Genomic DNA, 23,178 nt, shown 5'->3' with positions numbered 1-23,178 from the left:
CCCCTTCCCCCAGTGAGTCTTCTCTTTTCCTCTTCCCCATTCCACTTCCCTGACCTTCTTTAGCACAGAGAAGAGTTTCCTAGTGCAGAAAAGTTCGTTAGTTTTGCCCCACCTCCCTTTTTCACTTTTTAAATCTGTCCCTGTGTCTGTAGAATTTGGCTGAAAGGGATAAAAAAGAAACAGAGCAAGTCCCACCCCCCTCCCAGATGAAGTACTGAGTTTAATCATTGACACTCTGTTTCTACAGCCCTGAAATAACACTGCTGTTGTCCTGCTTTAGGGCTAGGAAAATGGAAAATGTGGAAAATGCTGATTGTTACTGCTGTGGGAAGCAAGGCAGTGGTGCAGGCAAGCCTGACTGCTGTGGGATTCATCTTGGCAGATTTATGCTCTCAGGAGCTGGACCCTGCAGTTTTAATTAATGATTTACCAAAATAACTGTCTTAGCAGTTGTCCTTTCAGACTGACCCATGGTCTCTGAAACTTGATCCAGCTCAAGCTGAAACAGCAATTCCAGAGGCAGTCTGGGGCAGGGGAGGGGGCAGACCTTCTTCTCACATGTACAAAAAGCTTTTCATGTGTGAGAAACTTCAATTCTGAAGATGAGGGAGCTGGACTGAGCTGTGGTTGGTGAGGAAGCTTCAGGGAATCTGGTTCCCAAAGAGCCTTCTCTGTCTCAGGGCTTTTGGGGCAAGTTTTTCAGAAAGACCCCACAATGCTGCTGCTCTGAGCAAGCTGCAGTGCTCACTCTTAGAAAGGAATTGTGTGGACGTGATTTGTCTGTTGTACTCCAGTTCTCTGCCAGAAAACTCTGTGCAGTGCCCTGAGGACTTTTTCCAGGAGACAAATAAATCTTTCTTTAAGGTGATGTCAAACATCCATGTAGAAAAGTTTCCTGTGATTGGCAGAAAATGCTTTCTGCAATGATACAGGAGGTTAAAACTCAGAAATAGTCAGATGCTGGGTGAGCACATTAAACAATGTGTTTTTTCCTTGGAGAGTTTGGTGGCTTGTTTGGTTTATTGGCTGTTGTTTCCTCTTCCCAGCAGTGCATGATGTGGCTGCAGGGCAGTGTCACATCAGAGTGACTCAGGGAAAAGCAGAACGGGCTGAGCTTTATTGATCTGCCATTAGGCAGGCAGAGCTTCAGCAGAGGAAGAGGAGAACATAATTCAGTTGCTGACCCTTCAGAGAGCATAATTCAGTTGCTGAAGCAATTGTGGTGGCTGAGTTGGGGCTGAGTTTGTGCACACAGAGGTGAGGGAGCAGCCTCCGGACAGTTAAACCGGGAGTTCTGTCTGATTCTGGAAGGAAATGAGATGTCTGGTGCATTGAATATTCACTGTGTCATTTTTTCTGATTCCAAGGCTGATATCTGAGCTCTGCTTACACACATAGATCCTGTGCCATTTTTTATGTGGTTTTATCTTACTAAATGAGCCTGATGAGCCTTGCTAATTAAGCAAAACCTCCCCAGCTGTTTTTGCACCCAGGTGGGGAAGCTGAGCAGCTTGGGAAGGAGATAAAAGGGCTGGAGAAAGCAGCAGAGCTCAGTAACAGCTTTTTGAAGTGCCATTTATCTCCCTGCTGTCATCTCAGCTTCGTTCCAAGCAAACTTTCCACATCTCTGCGTTGAAGTGATGCACTTGTTTCTCCTGCCAGGTTTCTCAGACGGCTCCCAGGTCCCCGAGCGGCCGCCGAAGCCGCTGCCCCGGCGGATAAACTCGGAGCGCAAGGCCGGGAGCTGCCAGGCAGGAGGAGCCAGCAGCGGGGCCAGCTCCTCCCTGCACCTCTCCAGCGAGATCGAGAACCTCATGAGCCAAGGCTACTCATATCAGGACATTCAGAAAGCTCTGGTCATTGCACATAACAATATTGAGATGGCCAAGAATATTCTGCGGGAGTTCGTGTCCATCTCCTCCCCGGCGCACGTGGCCACATAGCACACGGGCACCTCCACACCTGAGCTGCTGTGGACCAACTGCCTGGGCAGCTGCTGCCCAGCTGTGCACCAAAGGGGAAGGGGGTTCCTTTAGAGACTTCGTGCTGAGGTCAGTCCTGCCTCTTGAAGAGAATCAGTTATCAGGTTTTCGTGGTTCCAGATTTCAAAGCAGTGCGATGGAGCGGAGCGGAGCGGTGTTTTATACAGTGTATGTCTTGGAGTCCTTTACCCCTACCTCTTGTCTGAGAGAACAGATTTATTTCCAGGGTGTTGCTAGAGAAAGGTATCGTGACAAGGGATCCCCGAGCCCGTGCCCTGGAGGCTGGGGGAGTTGTTTTGTGCTGTGAATTTTAAGTGGATGCTCAGAGAAACAAAGTCTCGAGGTCGGTGTGGTGTGTCCTGTGGTTCATGGTACTAGGTTTGGATCTGTTCGCTGCTGTGTGTCTGGCTCAGGCTTTTTAGAGAAGCTGGGAGGTCACTTTCTGCTGGGAATTTATAGGAGACCTTGGAAGGATCCTTTGATTGCTTCCTGTTGGCCGTGGTGTGTCCCTCTTGCCTGTAACAATAGCAGTTATTGCTTCTGACTCCAGTCCTCCCTTGCTGCCTGGAGATAGCAGGATGAATTTCTGTCAGGGATTTTGATCCAGTTGATTTCTCTCTCGTGTGTGTGCTCTTGCACTGGCAGCACCAGATTCCAGCAGCTGGAGGAACTTGGTGTGGTTTTGAGGGCTGGGAGAGGGGAGAAAGAATTTGAGCAAGAGCAAAGAACTGGGGCTGCTGCTTCTCCTCTCTTAGCCTTGAGCATTTTGTGCTTCAGTGCTCAAATTTAATTTATGGCCCTGCTGGGCTGGAGCAGCCGTCACTGGACACTCCCATTGCTCTTCCCTAGGAATGTTGCACCTGGTGAATAGGATGTTTTATTTATCTTCATTGCATGGTGGCTGTTGCAGACCAGTGGCCTTCACACACATTCTTCCAGAGAGCTTTTGCAGGAGCCGTCGTCGTGCCGGGGTGTTTTGTGGAATTGGTAGATGCAGCTGATGTGTTTGTTGGAATTTCACCTGCTTTGCAGTCCCAGAAGTGCAGCAGTTCTCTGCATGGCTGTCCAAACAGCATGGGGGCTCTCCTTTCCATTTCCATTTCTCTAAAGTATTGCCAGGTCTGGTGTTAAAGCAGGCCTGGGGAAAAAATTCTGTATTTGTGAAGTGATCACATGGTTTTAAAGGTCAGAACTCAGCTGTTGCATTGGAAAAACCTGACTTGCCTACTCAGCTACTTAACTCTGTTCTTATTAGAGGAGTGGATGGTTCCTTTAGAGAAGATTTAGATCCAGGAGGCACGGACAGATCACAGCCTGTCAGCCTGAGAGGCTCTTGGCCTTTGGAGCATGTCCAGCATTATTTGCACCTCCCTGAGGTCAGCAGAGGCCACTGGGCTAAGGGCTGCAGTGGAATATTGCTGGAGTGCTTCTGGCACTGGGGTGCAGTCTGGCCTTTTGAGGAATCCAGGGGCTGGGCCAGATGGCTGCAGTGGCAGGGAGGCTTCATGAGCGGTGTTAGCAGAGCAGAAAGTGGATTTTGATTCAAGCTGAGGTTTCTCTCTAGACCTAAAGCTTTCTGAATTGCTGCAGGGGCCTCCAGGCAGGCTGAGGTGTCTCTCTTTACTCCTCTCCTCTCTGTAGAGGAGAAAACACTCAGACAGCATGGGGAGATCTCCTTCCATGCTCCCTGTCCCCACCTTTGGCTGGTTTGGGCTCAGGGCTGGCACTTGCCAGGTCTGGCATGGGCAGGGTGCCCTGCAGGGCTCGGGCACAGCCCTGGGCTCAGTGCCTGGGGGAGGAAGGAGGGGAGGAAGAGCTGCTCTTCCTCCTGTGCCCCCAGTGCAGCTGCCAGGGCTGCCAGCCCTGCTCCCTGTGGGATGTGTGTGCAGGGGCAAGGCCAGCGAGGGGACAGCAGGGGACAGCCATGGCTGTTGTGTCACACTGGGCAGCCTGAGCAGCCACACAGTCCCTTGTCCTGCAGATCCAGGTGCAAACCCTTTGGTGAGGGGTTTATTTCCCTGTTTTCCACACTCCCACTGGGCTCTGTGTTGGTTTGGAGCCGTTGGGTGTCTGTCCTGCTGTGTGAGCTCAGTGTGACTCCTGCTTGGCTGAGCCAGGCTGACCCAGCCAGCTCCAAAGCCTTAACTCCTGCCCTGCCCAGTGTGTGTGGCACCAGTGATTCCCTGTGCCCTCCCAGCCCCTCAGGGCAGGCTGGCTGTAATTTCCATGAAATCCTGCTTGGCAGAGCTGATCCAGGCCTGTCTTTGGGGTCTATGTGCCAAGAGATGTTCCTGTGGGTGTTGTTCTGGGTGTTAGAAATAAGAGAGAGCAATCTTTGTGGCATGTAGTGCTCATTTCTCTGCATGTGTCCTTTCTGTGCACTTGTTTATGTCTCAAACTGATTTAAGAAACTTAAGTCTTGCCTTTTCTTCCTTAGACACGTTAAGAATTTGCTGATTCCACTGAGGGCAGCAGAGTCCTGGCCATGTCTTGTGGCTGTGCTCTGCCAGCTCGATCCAGGCACTGCCCAGTGGATTTCTCTTGTTCTTTCTAAGCCCAAGATTGATTACTCTTCTTTCCTTTCACCTCCCCATTCTTTATTCTTAAGAAAATTACCTTTCTGATGCTACTTTAAAAAGGAAAACCAACCCAAATGTCTAGTGCCTTTCTTAAGGGGATGCTGCGTGGCCAGGCTGGATCTGAGGATCCACCCCTGAGGGGAAACGAGCAGAGCTGGGCAAGCAGCACCAAACTGCTTTGGGAAGGGTGCAGAGAGGAGCAGGAGGGATGGGCAGTGCTCACTTGGACTCTGACACTGTGTTTTGTAGCATTTCAGCCGTGGAGCTTCTGTGTCTGGACTGGTGCTGTGCCGAGCTGGGGGCCAGGTCAGGATCGTGGGGTGAGCTCAAAAATGCTGGGGGTGTCCTGCAGCTGTCCCTAAAAGGAGTGGGGAGCACTCTCAAAAGGAGTGGGGAACTCTCCCAAAAAGAGTGGGAAATACTCTCAAAAAGAGTGGGGAACACTCCCAAAAAGAGGGGGAAATATTCTCAAAAAGAGTGGGGAACACTCCCATCAAGAGTGGGGAACACTCCCATCAAGAGTGGGGAACACTCCCAAAAGGAGGGGGAAACACTCTCAAAAAGAGTGAGGAACACTCCCAGAAGCGTGGGGAACACTCCCAAAGGAATGAACTCTCCCAAAAGAGTGAGGAACACTCCCAAAGGAGTGGGAAACATTCTCAGAGGAGTAGAGAACTCTCCCAAAAGGAGCAGAGAACGCTCCCAGAGGAGTGGGGACACTCCCAAAGGAGCAGAGAACACTCCCAAAAGGAGCAGAGGACATTCCCAAAGGAGTGGGGACACTCCCAAAGGAGCTGTGAGAAGCTGGAGGTGCCCCCTGAGCAGTTCCCAGGTGATTTCCTGCATCCAGAGCCCATCAGGAATCCCAAATTTCCCCCATTTTTTGTGCATGTCCTTACCCCCAGCCCTCCCAGGGCCCAGCATGTGGCTCCTGCACCAGACTGGTGACATTTCTGGAGCTCATCCTGAGGCAGGCTCCTTGCTGTAAATGTGGTTTGATTGATTGGTTTGTTGGGGTTTTTGTTCGTTTTATTTTATTTTATTTTTTTTCAGTTGAGCAAGAAAAAATGCAACTCCCAGGGCACCTTCTCAGAGGTGCCACTTTAAAGATTAGTGGGGAATAAGGACATTTATTTTTAAAGTTCCTCCTAGAAATCTTTTTTGTTTGAAATTCCCAGTGGAGGAAGAACTGCTGTTACTGTTGTTCTTCCTCATGGATGACAAATACCAATTTGTAAAATATCAGTGTTAAAAAATGTTGAGATTTTCACGAGATATTTTAAAAAAAAAAGTATAATAGTGTCATTAATATAAAATTATAATAGCAGTATTTAATCCTTTCAGATCTGTAAAGAATAAGGAAAAACAGAAGGTAAATATTCTTACAGAGAGTAGCTGAGCTTTAAGGTTCACTTGGTTTAAAGTCCTCATTTTGTTTGCAGATGCATTGTTAATGTTTAGAGGTTATACTAATGTTATTTATTAATTGTTTCCATCCTTGTATGCTGCCCACTAAGAGCTTCTTTGTTTGGAATTTCATTCACCTGTGTCAGTAAGAAAGAAAACAAAACAAAGTTTTATTTTTAAATAAAATTTCCTTTGTTGTAGCAGATGGTGTGTGTGTGTTGTGGTGCTTCTGTAAATGCTGGAAAAAGAAAATTTTAGGATTTCTATCTCCTGGATCCTTTGCAGACTGACTCTGGAGTTATTTTATCATTATCACCACAATTATCTGGTAAATTCAGATTTATATTCTGGCCAGGAAAGATTTATATAAAGATTATAATAATTAAATATATTCTGAGAGATTCAATGAATAAAGGCTCTAACCATCAGGATGAAGAAGAACATGAAGTTACCACCCAGGAAGAGAATCCAAGGGAATATTCTGCAGATTTTCAAGTTATTGCATGGAAATTATAGAAATAAAAAAATTGATATCTCACACAGTTCTAGAAATATATATATATGAATTACAATCCTAGAATAGGGTTATTAGAGTGTATTATTAATGAAAATAGGAAAATAATTATATATATTTGAATCCATTAATTGAATAGTCATTGATATCTATTCATATCTATCAATATATGAATATTTTACATACAAAATTGATGTAAGAAATCCGGGTTCTGCCACACTCCAACATTCCAGAGGGGCCCAGACATGGAACAAACGGGGACCCACTGGGCCAGGGGACACCAGGGGACAAAGGGGGACACTGAGGTCACAGGGGAACCCTCAGGGGGGTCAGGGAGGGTGACCTGGAAAAACTTGGAAAAAAAACCTCTCACAGAAGGCACTGAGGGCTGAAATGAGGGCAGTTGGGCTGAAATGAAGATCTGAGGTTACTTGGACTAATTTGAGTCTATATTTGGGGTTACTTGTGGTCATTGGGGTCAATCGAGGTCAAATTTGGGGTTACTTTAGGTCATTGGGGTCAATTGAGGTCAAATTTGGGGTTACTTCAGGTCATAGGGGTCATTTGAGGTCACAGGGGTTACTTTAGGTCATTTGAGAATTTTTTGGTTTTCCAGGGGTTACTTTAGGTCATTTCAGACCCTAGTCGGGGTTACTTTAGGTCATTTGAGGCCCCGATCGGGGTTACTTGAGGTCATTGGGGTCATTTGAGGTCATGATCGGGGTTACCTGAGGTCATTGGGGTCGTCTGAGGTCATTTGAGGTCTTCATTGGGGTTACTTTAGGTCATAGGGGTTACTTTAGGTCATTTGAGTCCCCAATAATTATCAAGGGCTCAGATGAGGATACAGAAATTAATTATTATTAATTCAAAGGAGGAGGGACAGTTTGGTGTCACCCTCATGTGCCCTCTGTCCTCTCAGGGTAGTTATTAGCTTTATTAATGTTTTTTATTAATTACCAGTGTTAGTTTATTAGTGTTTATTACCATCTCCTGTATGCATTAACATCTACAGTATTGGTATCAGCTGTTAATTAAACGATCAATAAATTCTAACAGTAAATTTTATTGACAATATTATTTTTTAAGATCTAGTGGTATAATCACCTATTGCAGCCTAAAACTAAGATTATGAAATTTTAAAATTTTTATTACAGTATATTTATTATTACTTTATTTTTATTATTATAATTTTTGTTATTATATTTAAATGTATTGTTATTTTATTATATTATAAATATAAATATATTTTTATAATTATTATAATTTTTAAATTTATTGTTATTTTATTATATTATAAATATAAATATATTTTTATAATTATTATAAATTTTTTATTTTTAATTTATTGTTATTTTATTATATTATAAATATACATATATTTTTATAATTATTATAAATTTTTTATTTTTTAAATTTATTGTTATTTTATTATATTATAAATATAAATATATTTTTATTATTATTAGAATTGAGAGATTTATTAATAGTAATTTATTAATGGAGAGATAATTAATAGTAATTAGTGTATTATTAGCAGCCAGAGGGGCATAAATGAATCCTGTTGGAACCTCCATGGGAGTGTGGAATGCCCTTCCCACCCTTCTGCCTGTGGGAACAAACTCCACCACTCAGCTTTGAATCCGTACTTTATTTTCACATATATATATAAAAAAAAAAAAAAACCTTACAAGTATTGGACAACCAAAATAATAAAAAAAAAAAAAAAAAAAAAGAGAAATAAAACTCCTGGAAATGTACACACAATCCAACAGAAATATATATAAACCAAAGCTTTTGCTCGGACACCACGTGGAGCAGGCGGGCACAGGGCCCCTGTGCGGGGCAGGGGACGAAGCCGTGTGGGCAGCAGAGCTCAGGGGAGGGCACTGAGGGGCAGGAGGGGCTGAGCCCGCTGGGGTGAGGCAGGGCAGGTGCCACAGAAGCTCATGGAAGGTTCTTGCCCTGCTCCTCCTCTCCTCGTGGAGCCAGAGGTGGCAGTGAGGCACAGAGAGGAGTTTGACCTGGGGCTGGCAATGGCTGAGCACAAAAAACCCTGAGAGACGTCGCTGGCTGGCCCTGGCCAATATTGAGCTGAAACCTGGGGGAGCTCTGGCTCCTGCAATGAACCAAACCCAGAGGGGAGAGAGAGCCCTGCCCTCGGGTCAGCACGGCTCCAAACAGACACCCCCAAACCTTTCTGGAGATGGGCACCCCTTCCTTGCTCTGCCAGGGCCTCTCCTCCTGTGGGATCACAGCACCGCTGGGATAAACTGACCCAGGAACGCTTCAAAGACAAAGCCAAGCACTCAAACCCTCTCAGAAGCTGCAAACACCTCTCCAACACTGCCCCCTTCCACTCCCCTCTCCAACCTGCACCCCCTACAGCCAAGGTGCCTCAGACACCCCAAAAACTGAATTTCACCAGCCTCTCTGAGCAAGGTCAGGGTAAAAAGAATGTGTCAAAACCTTCCCACAACATGTACAGAACAGATTACCTGAAAGAGCCTCAAATCCTTCCACCAAGTAGGGATTAATGGGATAGAATTCTTCCTAATATTGCTGTGGCTTCTCTGGAGTAGTAAAGCGAGTCCAGCTTTGCTGCTAAGGCATCACCTGCGAGCCCAGGGCTGAGGTAGAGGCCAGGCGGCTCAGGGAGGTGTCCCCAGCACGGTGACACTCGCTGCTCTCTGGCCGTGCTCCCCAGGGGCTGGAGCAGGGGTGGGAGAAGGCAATCCAAGAGCAGGAAAGGTTGGAAGGAAGAAAGCACTTGGGAGGTTTCCTCTCTAGTTTCTCAGATCGATGTATTTCTCGCTCTTCATTCCGCCAGAAGAGAAAGGGAGAGGGGAAAACACAAAGTTAGGGAGGAACACAAAGCCAACCCTCTGCTGCAGGGGGGCAGTGACACACACAGAGGGTGGGGACAGCTGGGGCACCCCAGGGTGGCACCCAGCCCCAGGGGAGGGGAGTGTGAGCTGTGCAGAGCCAGGCAGGGGCTCCCTCCCGGCCCGAGGCAATAAAGCCACAGTGGGCTCAGCGGCTGCATCTTGTGGTGCCCAGCAGTGACACTGAAAAGCTGCTCCATCCCAGGTGAGGGGCACTCACATGTCCCAAGAGACTCATCCCAAGATCTCTGGCTCAGAGGAATCACTCCTGCAGCCTCTGCTCTGACTTCTGGCCAGACATCTTTCTATTTTAGCTCCTTCTCCCCTGCGCAGCCTGGCTGCTGCTGCACGGAGGGGGCAGAGCCAAGCAGGGCACGGCTTTGTCACCGCCCAGAACTGTCCCCTCCCCTCCCTCCCACATCCCCCCCGAGTGCTGCTGATGGATGATGGAGCCCGTGCAGGGTGGGCAGTGCCAGGGAGGGCAGCAAAGCTTTACCCGGTGCAGCCCTGGGGCGGTGCCGAGCTCGGTCCTACCTGGTCAGCTGCAGCTCTCCTCTCGCCGTTGGCGCCCTGCAGGAGCCCCGCCTCTTCGGGAAGTTTATCTGACTTAACTTCAACTACAATCTTGTCTTTACGGGCCTCTGGCTTTGTGCTAGGGGAGGGAGGTGACAATTTTTGAGACGCGTTGGCGATACCCAGGAGGGCGCGTGGCTGGCCGAGCCCCGGGGCTCCATCTCAGGGGACCACAGCGCTGGGGTCGAAGAGACTCCAGCTGACAGAAAGCTTTGGGCTGTCCCAAAGAGAGTCAGTTCAGCTCACAGAAAGCTTTGGGCTGTCCCAAAGAGAGTCCAGCTGACAGAAAGCTTTGGGCTGTCCCAAAGAGACTCCAGCTCACAGAAAGCTTTGGGCTGCCCCAAAGAGAGTCCAGCTCACAGAAAGCTTTGGGCTGCCCCAAAGAGAGTCCAGCTCACAGAAAGCTTTGGGCTGCCCCAAAGAGAGTCCAGCTCACAGAAAGCTTTGGGCTGCCCCAAAGAGACTCCAGCTGACAGAAAGTTTTGGGCTGCTCCAAAGAGAGTCCAGCTCACAGAAAGCTTTGGGCTGCCCCAAAGAGACTCCAGCTCACAGAAAGCTTTGGGCTGTCCCAAAGGGGGCCCTTGGCTGCTCTACCACTCTGCTGTCTCCTCCCTGTGGGAAGCTGGAAAAGCTGCAGAGCCCCCGAGGCCACGCTCCCGCCCGGGCAGGGAGAGCAGGAGCGGTGAGATGGGATGGGATGGGATGGGATGGGATGGGATGGGATGGGATGGGATGGGAAGCATGAGTGATATCAGGCACCCCCAGCCCCACAGGCCCCTGGGGACAGGTGGCAGTGCTTACATGTCCTGCTTCCCGGCACGGCCACACGGGATCTTGCCTTTCTTGTGCAGGAAGTAGATGACAGCGCCCAGCACAGCCACCACGAGGATGGCCACGATGATGGCCACGATGATCACCCCTTGGCTCTCTGCTGTTGACTTTTGGTCTAAACACAACAGGGAGAGGAAGAAATTAATGCCTGTTCCACCACGACACCCTCCAGGTTCCCTTCTGTGTTAGGAAAAGGCTCCTCCTCCCAAAGAAGCTCCAGTGCTTCCCCAGCTGCCTGCGGGATGCAGATTTCAGTACAGAAATGCTCCGCTGGGGCAGTTTCTGTAGGAATGCAGAAATTCTGCTCTGAGCTCACATGCCCCATGTGCCACAGGAGGGTGGATAACAGGAATTCCTGCAAGGCATCAGGCCAATCCCCTCTGCTTCCTTGCCCAGCAGGTTTGGGCTGCAAGAAGCTGCACTTGGTGGCCTCGCTGAGGACGAGCAGGAGCTTTCCCTGCTGGGGACAGAGCCTCAGCCTCCCGCCTGGCTTGGCAGGGAGACAAGCAGCAAGAGAAGCAGTGCAGAGCCAGCAGCCCAAGCTCCCTCCCCAGCCTAGAGGTGAGCATAACCCATGTCCTGATGGACACCAGCAGCAGACTGACCTTTCCTGATGGAACCGTCTGGAAGAGCAGGAAGGGAGGGAAAGACACCGAGCTCAGACGGCACAGCCAGTGCCTGGACCAGGGGGGGCTGACACTGCTGGGGGGGGCTCCGGGACAGAGAGCAGGGCCTGACACTCACCCACCAGCAGCTGGATGTGCTCCTCGCTGGAGCCCAGCCTGTTGGACACGTGGCACATGGCTCCTGCCCGCAGCAGCTCGCGGCTCACCCGCACCGTCAGGTTGCTGGCGACGTGCCGGTTGTCCACGTACTCGTGGGCCTGGGCAGGGCAGGCAGGGCAGGGCTCAGTGCCTGGGCAGCCCCTGGGGCACGCCAGGCTGGCCCCTCCCGGCTCTCACCGTGCCGTTGATGCTCCACTGGATGGTGGGCCGGGGGAAGGCGATGGCCTTGCACGTCAGGTTGATCACCTGGTCCTGGCGCACGTACAGCGGGGAGCTGATGGCCACGATGCGCGGCTTGTCTGGGGACAGGCAGGGGACATCAGCACCCACAGCCCCCAGGGCACGGGTACAGGGCGGGCAGGGGTCACCCTGCACCCACAGCTCCCAGGGGATGAGTACAGGGCACCCACAACTCCCAGGGGACAGCTACAGGGCACCCAGGGGTCACTCTGCACTCAGGGCTCACCCTGCACCCACAGCTCATAGGAAAATGGGTGCTGGGCACCCAGGGGGTCATCCCACACCCACAGCTCCCAGGGCATGGGTATAGGGTGGGCAGGGGTCACTCTGCACCCACAGCTCACAGGAAAATGGGTGCTGGGCACCCAGGGGACATCAGCACCCACAGCTCCCAGGGAATGGGTACAGGGTGCCCAGGGGTCACTCTGCACCCACAGCTCACAGGAAAATGGGTGCTGGGCAGGGAGGGGGCACCCAGCATCCACAGCTCCCAGAGAATGGGTTCTGGAAACCCAGGGGTCACCCTGCACCCAGGGGTCACCCTGCACCCACAGCTCTCAATGGAATGGATGCTGGGCACCCAGGGGTCACCCTGCACCCAGGCCACATCTTACCCTCGACAGCCACAGACACTTTCTTGCTCTGCTCCAGCCCAGGCACGCTCGGGGCCATCACCTTGCAGCTGAAGGTGTTGGACTTGTCAAAGGTGACGTTCTTCACCAGGAGCTGGTTCCCTTCCACCAGCTTCTTGCCCTGTTGGGAGGGAATGTCCCCAGCAATGACCCTCTGTGCCCATGTCCCAAAGCACAGTGAGGGAGCCTGCAAGCACAGGAGCTCCCTGCAGTCCTGGCCAGGAGGTGACAATGTTGGGGTGGACAATGCAGGTCCATGAAAGAGGGAATCCTCCCCCTGGCCTCTCAGGAGAGACAGAGCAAGATCCTGACTCTGCCTGATTAGCTGCAAAGCCCGGGCTGAGCCTGAGCCCGACAGGACTGGGATGTTAACTCACCTTGTCGTCCCTCCACTGGTATTTCAGGCCCACGGGGCTGTAGGCATCACAGCTCAGCATCACACTGTCCCCTTCACGAAGGGTGGAGGACGGCTCCATCTTCACATGGACCCCTTCAATGTCTGCGAGAGAGATGGAGAGCAGGGCAGGGTGAGCAGGAGGGACAGAGCACCCACCACGAGGTGCACAGGGTCCATTCCCCTCTCTCTTACAGTTCACAACGAGATCCACGTCCTCCTCTATCTGTGACATGTCATCCAGGTCCAGGGACTGGCACCTGTACGTGCCATTGCTGGTTTTATTCACGTCGTGCAGCCTCAGGACGCCGCTGTCGGGCTCTGCCAGCGAGGTCACGTCCTGCCACACATCCAGCTGCAGACAGCGGGCACAGAGCAGAGTGTCACAGACATCTTTCATGAAAAATCTTTTCTTTGGGAGTTTTCCTCGTGAGAAGCTGAGAGGCCTCAGGAACAAAATGTAAACAATGGTTATCTGCTGCTGTGGAATGCAACAGGTGCATCTGGGATTGGTCTCATGGGGTTGTTTCTAATTAATGGCCAATCACAGTCACAAGCCTTTGTTATTCATTCTTTTTCTATTCTTAGCCAGCCTTCTGATGAAATCTTCTATTCTTTCAGTATAGTTTTAATATAATATATATCATAAAATAATAAATCAAGCCTTCTGAAACATGGAGTCAGATCCTTGTCTCTTCCCTCATCCTCAGACCCCTGTGAACATGGTCACAGCAGAGTCCTTAATCCCACACAGGGCCCCTCCCAACCCAGCCACTGCATCCCCTCCCCAGGACCCTCTGGGCAGGGCACAAGGAGCAACCAGGAGATGTTTGGTGCCCTGGTGCCCCTCCAGCCTCACGTTTTTCTTAAAGAAGCTGAAGACAGGTGGTGGGTTCCCATCGGCCTCGCAGACCAGCGTCACATTGTCCCCTTCCTTCACCAGCGTCGAGGACGGCATCACCTTCAGATTCAGGTTCTCGGAGGGGTCTGGGCGCAGGGACGGGCAGGGTCAGCGCCCGGCAGCCCCAGCGCAGGGCCCCAGCGCGGCCCCCCGGCCCCGGACTCACAGAAGACGTTGACCTGGACGGGCGGCGAGTCCAGGGCGCGCGGCTGGCCCCGCAGCACGTAGTGCACGGAGCAGTGGTAGCGGGAGTGGCGGTCCTCGCGCGTGACGGGCGCCAGCAGCGCACTGCTCACCGTGTACAGCCCGCTGGACTCGCGGATCACCGTCGACGGCATCAGCACCTCTGCGGGTGACACGGGACGAGGGCTTGTCATAGATGCGTTTCATGAAAAGTCATTTTTTGTTAGGGTTTTTTTTCTCTTGGGAAGCTGAGGAGCTTTGGCTTCTCCGTGTTTTGTTGCTTTGGAATGTGATTTGGAGAATTGTTTACCCAGCATGTGAAATTGTTTTTACTTCATGAGCAATGACAGCCACTTGTGTCGAGGCTGTGAGCAGTCACAAGATTTTATTATTATATTTATTATTATTATTATTATATTTATTATTATTATTATATTTATTATTATTATTTTATATTTATATATTATATATTATTTATTATATTTTATATATTATATTATACTATATTATACTACATTATATTATATTATATTATACTATACTATATTATACTATATTATAATATACTATACTATACTATATTATACTATACTATATTATACTATATTATACTATATTATACTATATTATACTATATTATACTATATTATACTATATTATATTATATTATATTATATTATATTATATTATATTATATTATATTATATTATATTATATTATATTATATTATTCTTGTATTTATTATTTTCTTTTCCTTGCTAACTTTCTAATGAAATCTTTTCTTTTATTCTTTTAGTATAGTCTTAATAGATAATTTTCTTTTCATATATATTTTATCTATATATATCTTTTAGTATAGTCTTAATAGATAATTTTCTTTTAATATATATTTTATCTATATATATCTTCTAATCTATATATTAGAAGATATATATAGATAAAATATATATATAAATATAGATTACATATATATAATATATATATATATAATATATATAGTATATATATACCAAAAGACATACTATATCTTTTAGTATAGTTGTAACAGATCATTTTCTTTTAATATGTCTTTTAATCTATATATATCACAATAAAAATGGTGATTTTTAATAATATATATGTATATTATATATATATAATTATATATACATTATATATATTATTATATATATATATATATTATATATATATAATTGTATTATATATATTTTTTTATATATAATTGTGATTTTTAATATATATATATATTAAAAGAGATTTAAAATAACTTTAAGATCACAAAATAATAAATCATAGAGTCAAGTTTCTCATCTCCTCCCTCCTCCTAGGACCACCACTCCCCCATTGGCTCCCTGGGGTTCCCTGGCTGCCAGGCAGCCCCCAGCCCCTCTGCTGGCCTGGCTGCCTGTCCCCATCCCCATCCCCACTCACTGTTCTCCCCGGCGTGCAGCTGCTCCCCGTTCTTGTGCCACGTGATGTTGGGAGCTGGCAGGCTGTTTTTGCTCACACACCTGGCAATCTGTGGCGGCAGAGACGGCCGTGAGCCCAGGGCAGGGCTGGCAGGCAGCCTCGCCGTCCCCTGTGTGCGTCCTCACCTCTGGGATGTCACTGCTGTGCACAGAGATGCCTCCTGCATAGGGCTTAATCTCGGGGGTCGTGGGGAGCTCTGGAAAGAGAACCCCACGCACGTTAGGAGGGATGGGTTGGGTTAGGGTTGGGATGGGTTGGGTTAGGGTCGGGGTGGGTTGGGTTGGGTTAGGGTTGGGATGGGTTGGGTTAGGGTCGGGATGGGTTAGGGTTGGGTTGGGATGGGTTGGGATGGGTTGGGTTAGGGTTGGGATGGGTTGGGTTAGGGTCGGGATGGGTTAGGGTTGGGTTGGGGTGGGATCCCCGCCAGCCCCCAGAGCAGCTGCCCAGGGAGAGTCACTCACTGTAGACGCTGAGCTCGGTGCTGTTCTCGCCCATGCCGTAGCTGCCAGCTCCAACCTGGCACATGAAGACCTTGGGGTCCTGCAGGGTCACCTCGCTGAGGGACAGGGCCTTGTCCTCCCCCAGTGACAGACGCTTCCTGTAGTCGGTGTCATCCTCCAGGATGCCGTTGGCCGTGATGTGGTACAGCCTCACCTGCCTGTTGCTGCGATCCACCTGCAAGGTGAGGGGCAGGGCTGGGCTGGGGGCCCTGCAGGAAGCCCTGGGCTGGTTGCCCCCCAGCCCAGCAGCCAGAGCTGCTGTCCCAGGCCAGCACTCACGTAGAACCAGTCGATGTAGGTGTAGGAGGCATTCTCAGGGATGTAGAAGTTGCACTCGATCCTGGCTGTGCCCCCCAGCTCCACTTCCACCTCAGGTGGCATGGAGATCTCCAGCTTGCTGGCTGCAGCTGTGGGACAGAATTCGCTCTTAGGGGCAGGAATAATGGGGAATAATGGGCTGTCCAAGCACAGCCTGTCCCCATCTCCATCCCCCAAAATATCTGTGCCTTGTGGTCTGCACACTGTGTCCCTGCCCAGCAGGAGTGACAGCCAGGAGCTCACTGCCTTCAGCATCCCCGGGGAGCCCTTGTGCTCAGGCCAGCGATCCTGTACCCAAAGGGGGGACATGGCATGTCGTGCCCCCACCAGCTGTGTCCCCAGTGCACCGTTGGGAGGCAGCACGTCCCCAACCACCACGGCCTTGGCACTCCCATGTCCCCCTACAAGCTCGGACCCTGCTGCCCCAGCAGTGAAAGCATCCATGCCTGCAGCCCCGCCAAGGCTTCCCCTGGCTGCTGCTCTGCCCACCCACGGCACGGGGCCCATCCCTGCAGCCCACCTTCCTCCCTGCCCAGCCACCCACAGCGGTAATGGAGCTGCTGGCCCTGCTCCAGGGAGGATGGGAAGGTAATGGCTATTGATCCAGGACAGGGCACGGAGCAGCTGCCCAAGGGGTTGGGCACAGCAGAGACCAGGGGGGCACCACAGCAAGGCTGGGAGCGTCACTGCCGCCATCCCTGCCAAAGCAAAGGGGGCTCTGCACGCCCTGGGCTGGCACACGGCCCTGCAGAGGGGACAACAGCCTGTCCCCAAGCAACAGAGCCAGCCCAGGTACGGGAGCTGGGGACAAGTGGCTTGGAGGAAGCAGCTGTGTCAACACCTCCCTTGATATCGCCCGCTCTGCAACAACCACCATGGGGAGACTTCAAAGGGCAGCGCCGTGCCCACAAAATGCTCTTTGTTTGCAGTGGGTACGTGGTGGCACAAAGCCAAAACACAGCCAGGAGCCCTCCTGCCACAGCAAAGGCCCCGACACGCAGGACCAGCCCCTCAGGACTCCCAACAGCCAGGGCTTGGCCCTCGCCCATCCCCTCAGCGTAGCGCCGTTGGCACAGGGAGATGGGCAAATCACGGCACGGCAAAGAAGGTGCTGGAAAAACAGGTGAAAGTCCCAGAGATAAGCACGCAGCAGGGACAGGAAACTGGCTGAGAGTACAAAGAAAAGACAACTTTGCACAGGAGGAACTGCCCGCCTGCACAGCCCCGACCTGGCTGCCTGCTGCAGGAGGGCACCTGCACAACTGGGCAAGCCTGGGGCTGGGGTGTGCCCTCCCCTGAGCCCTGGCACTCGGGATTGCCGGCAGCCCGGCCAGACTTTGCCTCTCCATCATTTTCAGAGCTCGGGCAAGGGCCCCAGGCAGAGGCAGCCCCTGGAGAGCAGCCGGCCCTCCCCCTGACCCGCTCGGCATGAGAGCCCTCAACCAGGCAGCGAGCAACCGAAACCATGAGCTCACAGCTGGAGAATGGCTGGCATCCGGGGCTGGCATGAGGATCGCAGCCCTCCCAGCCACCCACTGCCCTTGAGGAGGCTGACACGGGCTCTGCAGCCCGCACCCCGCATGGAGAGAGGGCTCATTGCTCCCCACCTCCTCCGGGACAGGCTGGAAGAGGGACACAAGGGGACACTCACAAGGTCCCCCACAAGCCTGGCGACACAAGGCTCGCTTCTACGGCTCCAAGACCTTTTGCTATGTGCGTGGGCAGGCTAAAGAGGCGCTGGGCACAGCCAGCCTGGCACAGCAGGCTCTGAGGACTTGGCCATCCTCCCTTGTGCCCGGCACAGCTGCAGGTTCGGCGCTGGAACCTGGGCACATCCATCAGCCACGCGTGGAGCGGCCCAGCTGCAGCACCGAGCCCCATCCAGCCCAAGTGCCTGGCACGGCTCCAGCCGGAGACCTCGGGATGTGGAGCGGCGTCTGCAGGGAGCGAGCGGGGAAGGAGGAAGGAGAGCCCCCGTGCCTTTTCCATCTGGCTGGCGGACAGCCGGCCGGCAGCCAGGGCTCCGCAAGAACAAAGATTTGCTTTTAGAGCAGGGGAAGGGGGTGGGGAGCAGCAGAGTCCCTCGCCAGCCTCCTGCAGAGCCGAGGTGTGCGGCGAGAAGGCGAGAAGCGCGGCTGCACAGAGCCCCCGGCCCGGAGCAGAGGCACCGCAGGGCTCTGGAGCCGCACATGGCACGCCTGAGCTTTCCGTGGGTTTGCGTTCCCCTCTCAGGGAAACCAGCTGCGGCCAGATCCCGCCTGCTGCCGGCACAGCCACACATGCTACCCCTCCTATTCTGCACAGATCCACCAGCCGGGCTGCCCCAAAACAGCATCACCCGTGCCCTGTGCTCTTCACAGAGAGAAGAAAGAGGGTGCAGAGCCCCAGCCCCGCAGGAAGCAGCACCGCCAGCAGTGCCCGACACCTCCCGACACCAGCAGCCTCCGCCCAGCCCGGGATGGGGACGAAGCAGGGCTCTGCTGCGGCCGGGACCAGCGCCTGGCACCCCAAACCAACCCCACCGCCCTGTCAGGACCTGTCATGTGCAGCAGGAGAGGCAAAACTCTCAACGCCACCCCGCAGAGGGGTGACAGCACACAGACACCTCTCCAACAGCCACACCGCGGGGCACAAAGGGATGGGGCGGCCCAGGCAGCCCCGGGGTGGGCTCAGCCCCCCGATCCAGCAGCGCAGGCTGGCCTGGGAATGTCTTGGCCGTGGCCCCTTGTGCTTCTGGGAAGCATCAAGCCTTTCACGTGTCTGGGCTTCCAAACGCACCGAGGCCGCCAAGCATTGAGAGACTCCTGGCTCGGCGCACGGGCTGTGGGAAGGGGATCCCGGCACGGGACGGGGGTGGGAGCAGCCCGCTCCAGACCCCGCTCTGAGCCTGATTCGGGTCCAACACCTCGGCCTGGGCAGGTTCCCAGCGCCGGGGCCACCTCCGCTTAGCCGGGCCGGGAGCCCCAGCGCACCGGGAGCGCTCCCGGCGAGGGGAGGGCGGGATGCGCGGAGCGGGGCAGGGCAGGAAGCGCAGCCACCCCCCGAGGGTGAAAATGGACTGGAAAGTGGATAAAAAAAGAAAGCGCGAAAAAAGCCAAGAGAAACACAGCGCTCAGGGGAAAACTCCTTAGAAGGAAAGGGGTGGATGCTTCCTAACAACAAGCAGCTCCCCCCGGTGCGCGCTGAACGCACGTGGGTCACCCCTCAACCTGCGCTGCCACGGGGGGGCTGCAGAGGGGCCCCCAAAGCGGGACGGGGCACGCGGACCCGCCCCACCGCGGATCGCGGGGCCGTCCGGGCGGGACACACGCTGGCAAGGGCCGATCCCACCTGCGCTGCCCCGACCCCGCGATCCGAGCATTCCCGGAGCCGCGCCAGGCACCGCCCGAGGGGCGCAGCGCTCCCGGCGCCGGCCCCGCCGCGGCTCCGCGGGGACCCCGCTCCGGCCGCCACCTCGGGAGCTGCCCAGCGGCAAACGCAGCCCCGCCGCAGCCCCGTGTCCCGCGGGGCGGGGGACAGCCCCGCCAGCGCTCCGCGGGACCCCGGGGCGCTCCGCAGGTGCGCGCCCCGCCCGCCCCGCAGCCGGCCCCGCAGCGCCCGGCCCTTCCCGCAGCCACTCACCGCAGCAGAGCAGGAGGCAGCAGCCCCAGCCCAGGGCGAGCCCCGCCGGCCGCCGCCCCCCAGCCATGCCCGCCGCCGGCAGCCCGAGACTGAGCGGGGCCGCGGGCTGACGTCAGGCGGAGGAGGAGGAGGTGGAGAGGAGGAGGAGGAGGAGGAAGGAGCGGTGCCTGCCCACCGCCCGCAGCCACTTATCACCCCCAGCAGCAGCCGGGAGGGCGCCGTCGCCGCCCAGCCCCGCAGAGCGGTGTCCGGCCCCGCACGGCGGCGGGCAGAGCTGAGTCCGGCCCCCGGCACGGCACGGCACGGCCCGGCACGGCCCCCGCCCCAGCTCCGCCCGAGGGGCTCGCAGAGCTGCCAGCTCCTGCCTGTCCGGGCGTGCACGGGCTGAGGCAGGCAGACAGCCGGGCGCTGGAGGAGGAATCGCTCGCAGACCCAGAGAAGGGGGCCGAGGCGTGGGATGTGTTGTTCAGAGTGTTTGGGGAATGCCGGCGGCGCGGCAGTCCCTGAGTGCAATGTGCAGGTAGCAGTGGCGATAATCACAAGTGACCTACTGCCCTGCCCAGCCCCACAGTGCCCTAGAGCTCGGCACAGCCGGGGGATCACCTTTGAACCCACGCCAAACAAGCACAGACTCAAAACAGGCCGGCAGAACGCTCTTTGTCATTGTGCGGGCTGCAAAGGACACCTGGGGCAGTTCGGGCTGGGGCGGAGCACGCTCGTGTCCAGCGGGTCCCCAGGGTCCGCAGGGTCGTCACCCCAGCCCTGCTGGGCCTCGGTGTCCCCCAGCCCCGCCGGGAGCCCCGCGCTGTCCCCGAGGCGGGGCCCCCGGGCACCGCAGCCATCCGAGCCCCCGCGCAGCTGCTGCTGAATGGGGCGGCTGTGCAGAGGCTGCTCCCGCCGCGGCCGGGGCAGCAGCCTGGCCTGGGGCCGGCCCGGGGGCGGGGGACTCGCCGAGCTGCACAAGGCTCCCATTATCCGGGGGTAATCACCCAGCCCGGCCCCTGCGGCAGAGCGGGAGGAGCACAACAAACCCCGCCAGGTGCTGCGAGTTGCCCGCAGGCAGCGACACAGCGCGCCCGGCCCCGGCGCCCCTGGGCTGTCACAGCCTGGCCCCGTGCCTCAGTTTCCCCGGGTCAATCAGAGCCAGAGGGCTGGCTATTGGAGCACAAAGATTTTCTTCACCCTCAAGGCCGTTTCTCTTCGCCATTCACAGGACAGCCAAAACTCGCTCATTCAGATTCCTCACACATGGGGACAGACCCAGGGCAGTGACTGTGCCCTCCTCCCGCTCCCAGCCCGGACGCTCTGAAAACTTTTGCACATCCTTTTCTCTCCTCCATGTGCTGTCCCTGCAGCATCCCTGTCCCCCTGCAGCAGGGGCTGCATCCGTCCGACCCTCCCTGAGCCTCTCCGGGGCTGGGCTGCAGGTTCCCTTGAGGCACAGCTGGGCTGCAGGTTCCCTTGAGGCACAGAATTCCTCCTGGGAATTTCCCTGAGCCTCTCCAGAGCTGGGCTGCAGGTTCCCTTGAGGCACAGCTGGGCTGCAGGTTCTCCCGAGGCACAGAATTCCTCCTGGGAATGCCCAGACACCTCTCCCACTGCCCTGAGCCCCCTGTGCTGGCCCCTGGTGCCATGCAGCGGCCCTTCCCATGCCCTCCTCCTCCTCCTCCTCTGCATGGCTGACCAGCACGCCCCCCCGCCAAGGCTTTCCCAGCCAAACACACTCAGTGATTCATCGGAAATGATTAAGTTTTTTCCCCCAGGAGATCAGTTGCTTAAAATGGCAATGCTGGGCAGCGATAAGGCTGAGAGCCCTCGAGCTGCTGCTGGACAGGGGAGGCCTCCTCCCTTTGCTGGGAAGAACAAGTGCAAGGCAGCTGTGCCGTCATCCACAGGATGCTCAGGAGCTGCTCTCCCACCTCACAGCCTCAGTTTTGGGATGCTGTCGCTCCTCATGGCAGGAGCTCCCTGTTTGTGGTGGGGAAATCCACCCTGAGTGTGTGCCCCAAGCTCAGGGACTCCCTGACAGTGTTCTGACTCTCTTCCTCCCTCCAAAGGGCAGGATGCAGCACCGGAGGAGCCTCGGGCTCTGCTCTCCTTGGAGCAGGGAAAGGGATTTTCCACTTGGCACAAAACACCCCTGAAATGCCACCCCTCAAATGAAGGAAGGAGGCCCACGGGAAATCATCCACCAAAGTCAAACAAACAAAGCGGGAGAGCTCGGCCGACACGCCCCTGGTGCATTTTGTTCTGGGTATAACTTTTATTCCGCGTTAAAAATAAAGCAGAACGTTGCTAAGAAAACCTCTGCAGAAAATTCCCAGCAGCTGGAAAGGGCACTGCCACTCCCTGGGGACAACAGGCTGGGGAGCGTGCCACCCAAAGCAGGCAGGGAGCCCCCTGCTCTGCCTCCAGAAAGTGGAAAGTCCTTTCCACTTTGAAGGAAACTCGAGCTTTTCCCCCCTAATAAATGAATAATTCCGGGGAAGAGGGGCAGGATTGGAAACCAAGGCATGCACAGATGGCACGAAATCAGCCTGCCACGCTGTGTGTGGCACCCGGCGGGCTCGGGGACGCTGCGTGGGGAGCGTGGCAGGCTGGCCACCTCCGCTCCCCTCCCTGCTGCCTGATCTCATGCCTCCTTGTTTATCTGCTGCCTTAATGGATTTGGCTGCAGTCCCCGCTCCCAGCGGCGCACACACACCGTGCAGGAGGCTCCCGTGTGGCAGTGCCATGCACAGAGCCCGGGAGCAGAGCTCTGGCCCCACCCGAGGCACACAGCAGCTCCCACAGCTCCCGCAGCTCCCACTCCCTGGCACTGCGGGGATTTTGGTGCCCCCACAGCTCCCAGCACTCTCCCCCTCCATCCCTCCTGCCACCCCTCGCATGAGGCCGTGCCCAGGCAGGCAGTTCTGCCCCTGGCAGAGGCGAGGCTTTGCCAGGCCCTGGCACAGCTGCTGGGAATGTGGGATGCACAGGACCCTGCCCAGGGCAGGGCTGATTTCCCGGCCTTATCTGAGCATCGCAGGTTTCGGCAATGATCTCCGAGCGTGCGATTGCATTTGCCTCCCTCCTCTGGCTGCTGCTGGGCCTGGATCTCTGCAGCCAGAGGGGAGAGGTGGCCAGCACAGGGCCAGGCTGGGGCTGTGCATCCCACACACACCGCAGCTCTTCCACCACCTTCTCCTGCCCTCCCAGACAGATCCCTGCTGCTGTGGGGGCTTTGGGACGCTGCCAGAGGGAGCTGGCCCAGCGTGGGCTGTGCCTGTGCCTGTCCTGACCTGCAGCTCGTGTGTCCCAGGTGGGACGGGGGCCCTGTGCCTTCCCTGAGCCCTGCAGCCAAGCCCAGAGGGGCTGGGGTGG

The 23,178-nt window shown here is 54.2% G+C and overlaps 2 protein-coding genes across 4 annotated transcripts in view; one reads left to right on the top strand and one right to left on the bottom strand.

The window, feature by feature from the left end:
* The window catches only part of CBL (Cbl proto-oncogene), a 37,869-nt gene extending 31,698 nt beyond the window's left edge, over positions 1 to 6,171 (top strand). Inside the window, exon 16 of the mRNA XM_058041167.1 lies at positions 1,663 to 6,171. Coding sequence (XP_057897150.1) covers positions 1,663 to 1,943 — 281 coding nt within the window. The 3' untranslated portion in view covers positions 1,944 to 6,171. The remainder of the gene's footprint in view (positions 1 to 1,662) is intronic.
* MCAM (melanoma cell adhesion molecule) lies at positions 6,021 to 19,889 on the bottom strand. 3 transcript variants are annotated; one of them, XR_009115620.1, is made up of 16 exons: positions 19,816 to 19,889; positions 16,156 to 16,283; positions 15,838 to 16,051; positions 15,502 to 15,572; positions 15,338 to 15,425; positions 13,890 to 14,069; positions 13,682 to 13,809; positions 13,018 to 13,177; positions 12,806 to 12,927; positions 12,411 to 12,549; positions 11,734 to 11,855; positions 11,516 to 11,654; positions 10,742 to 10,886; positions 9,902 to 10,019; positions 8,981 to 9,298; positions 6,021 to 6,105 (listed from the first exon to the last, which is right to left on the bottom strand). XR_009115620.1 is itself a non-coding variant. In XM_058041168.1 (15 exons), the coding sequence occupies exons 1-15, from the start codon at positions 19,880 to 19,882 to the stop codon at positions 9,269 to 9,271; spliced, it is 1,851 nt and encodes a 616-aa protein (XP_057897151.1). In that variant the 5' UTR covers positions 19,883 to 19,889; the 3' UTR covers positions 8,119 to 9,268. The 3 variants fall into 3 exon arrangements, 2 of the variants coding, with proteins under 2 accessions (XP_057897151.1, XP_057897153.1); XM_058041168.1 differs by lacking the exon at positions 6,021 to 6,105 and having other exon boundaries at positions 8,119 to 9,298; XM_058041170.1 differs by lacking the exons at positions 6,021 to 6,105; positions 9,902 to 10,019 and having other exon boundaries at positions 8,119 to 9,298.
* Between the last annotated feature and the right edge of the window lie 3,289 nt (positions 19,890 to 23,178).

This window comes from Melospiza georgiana, chromosome 27 (genome assembly GCF_028018845.1).
Source record: "Melospiza georgiana isolate bMelGeo1 chromosome 27, bMelGeo1.pri, whole genome shotgun sequence".
Taxonomy (NCBI): Eukaryota; Metazoa; Chordata; class Aves; order Passeriformes; family Passerellidae; genus Melospiza; species Melospiza georgiana.
Note: the sequence above shows the minus strand (reverse complement) of the source record. Positions and strands in the feature narration are given on the sequence as shown.

What these genes read in the sequence shown, in the direction of transcription:
- MCAM (XM_058041168.1), bottom strand. Translation starts at nt 19,882, where the DNA reads ATGGCTGGGGGGCGGCGGCCGGCGGGGCTCGCCCTGGGCTGGGGCTGC. An exon ending in AGTGTCTGTGGCTGTCGAGG is followed by an intron (nt 11,856 to 12,410) that starts GTAAGATGTGGC and finishes GCCTGTCCCCAG; the next exon opens with ACAAGCCGCGCATCGTGGCC. An exon ending in CGTGCCGGGAAGCAGGACAT is followed by an intron (nt 10,020 to 10,741) that starts GTAAGCACTGCC and finishes TCCCTCCCCTAG; the next exon opens with CACAAAGCCAGAGGCCCGTA.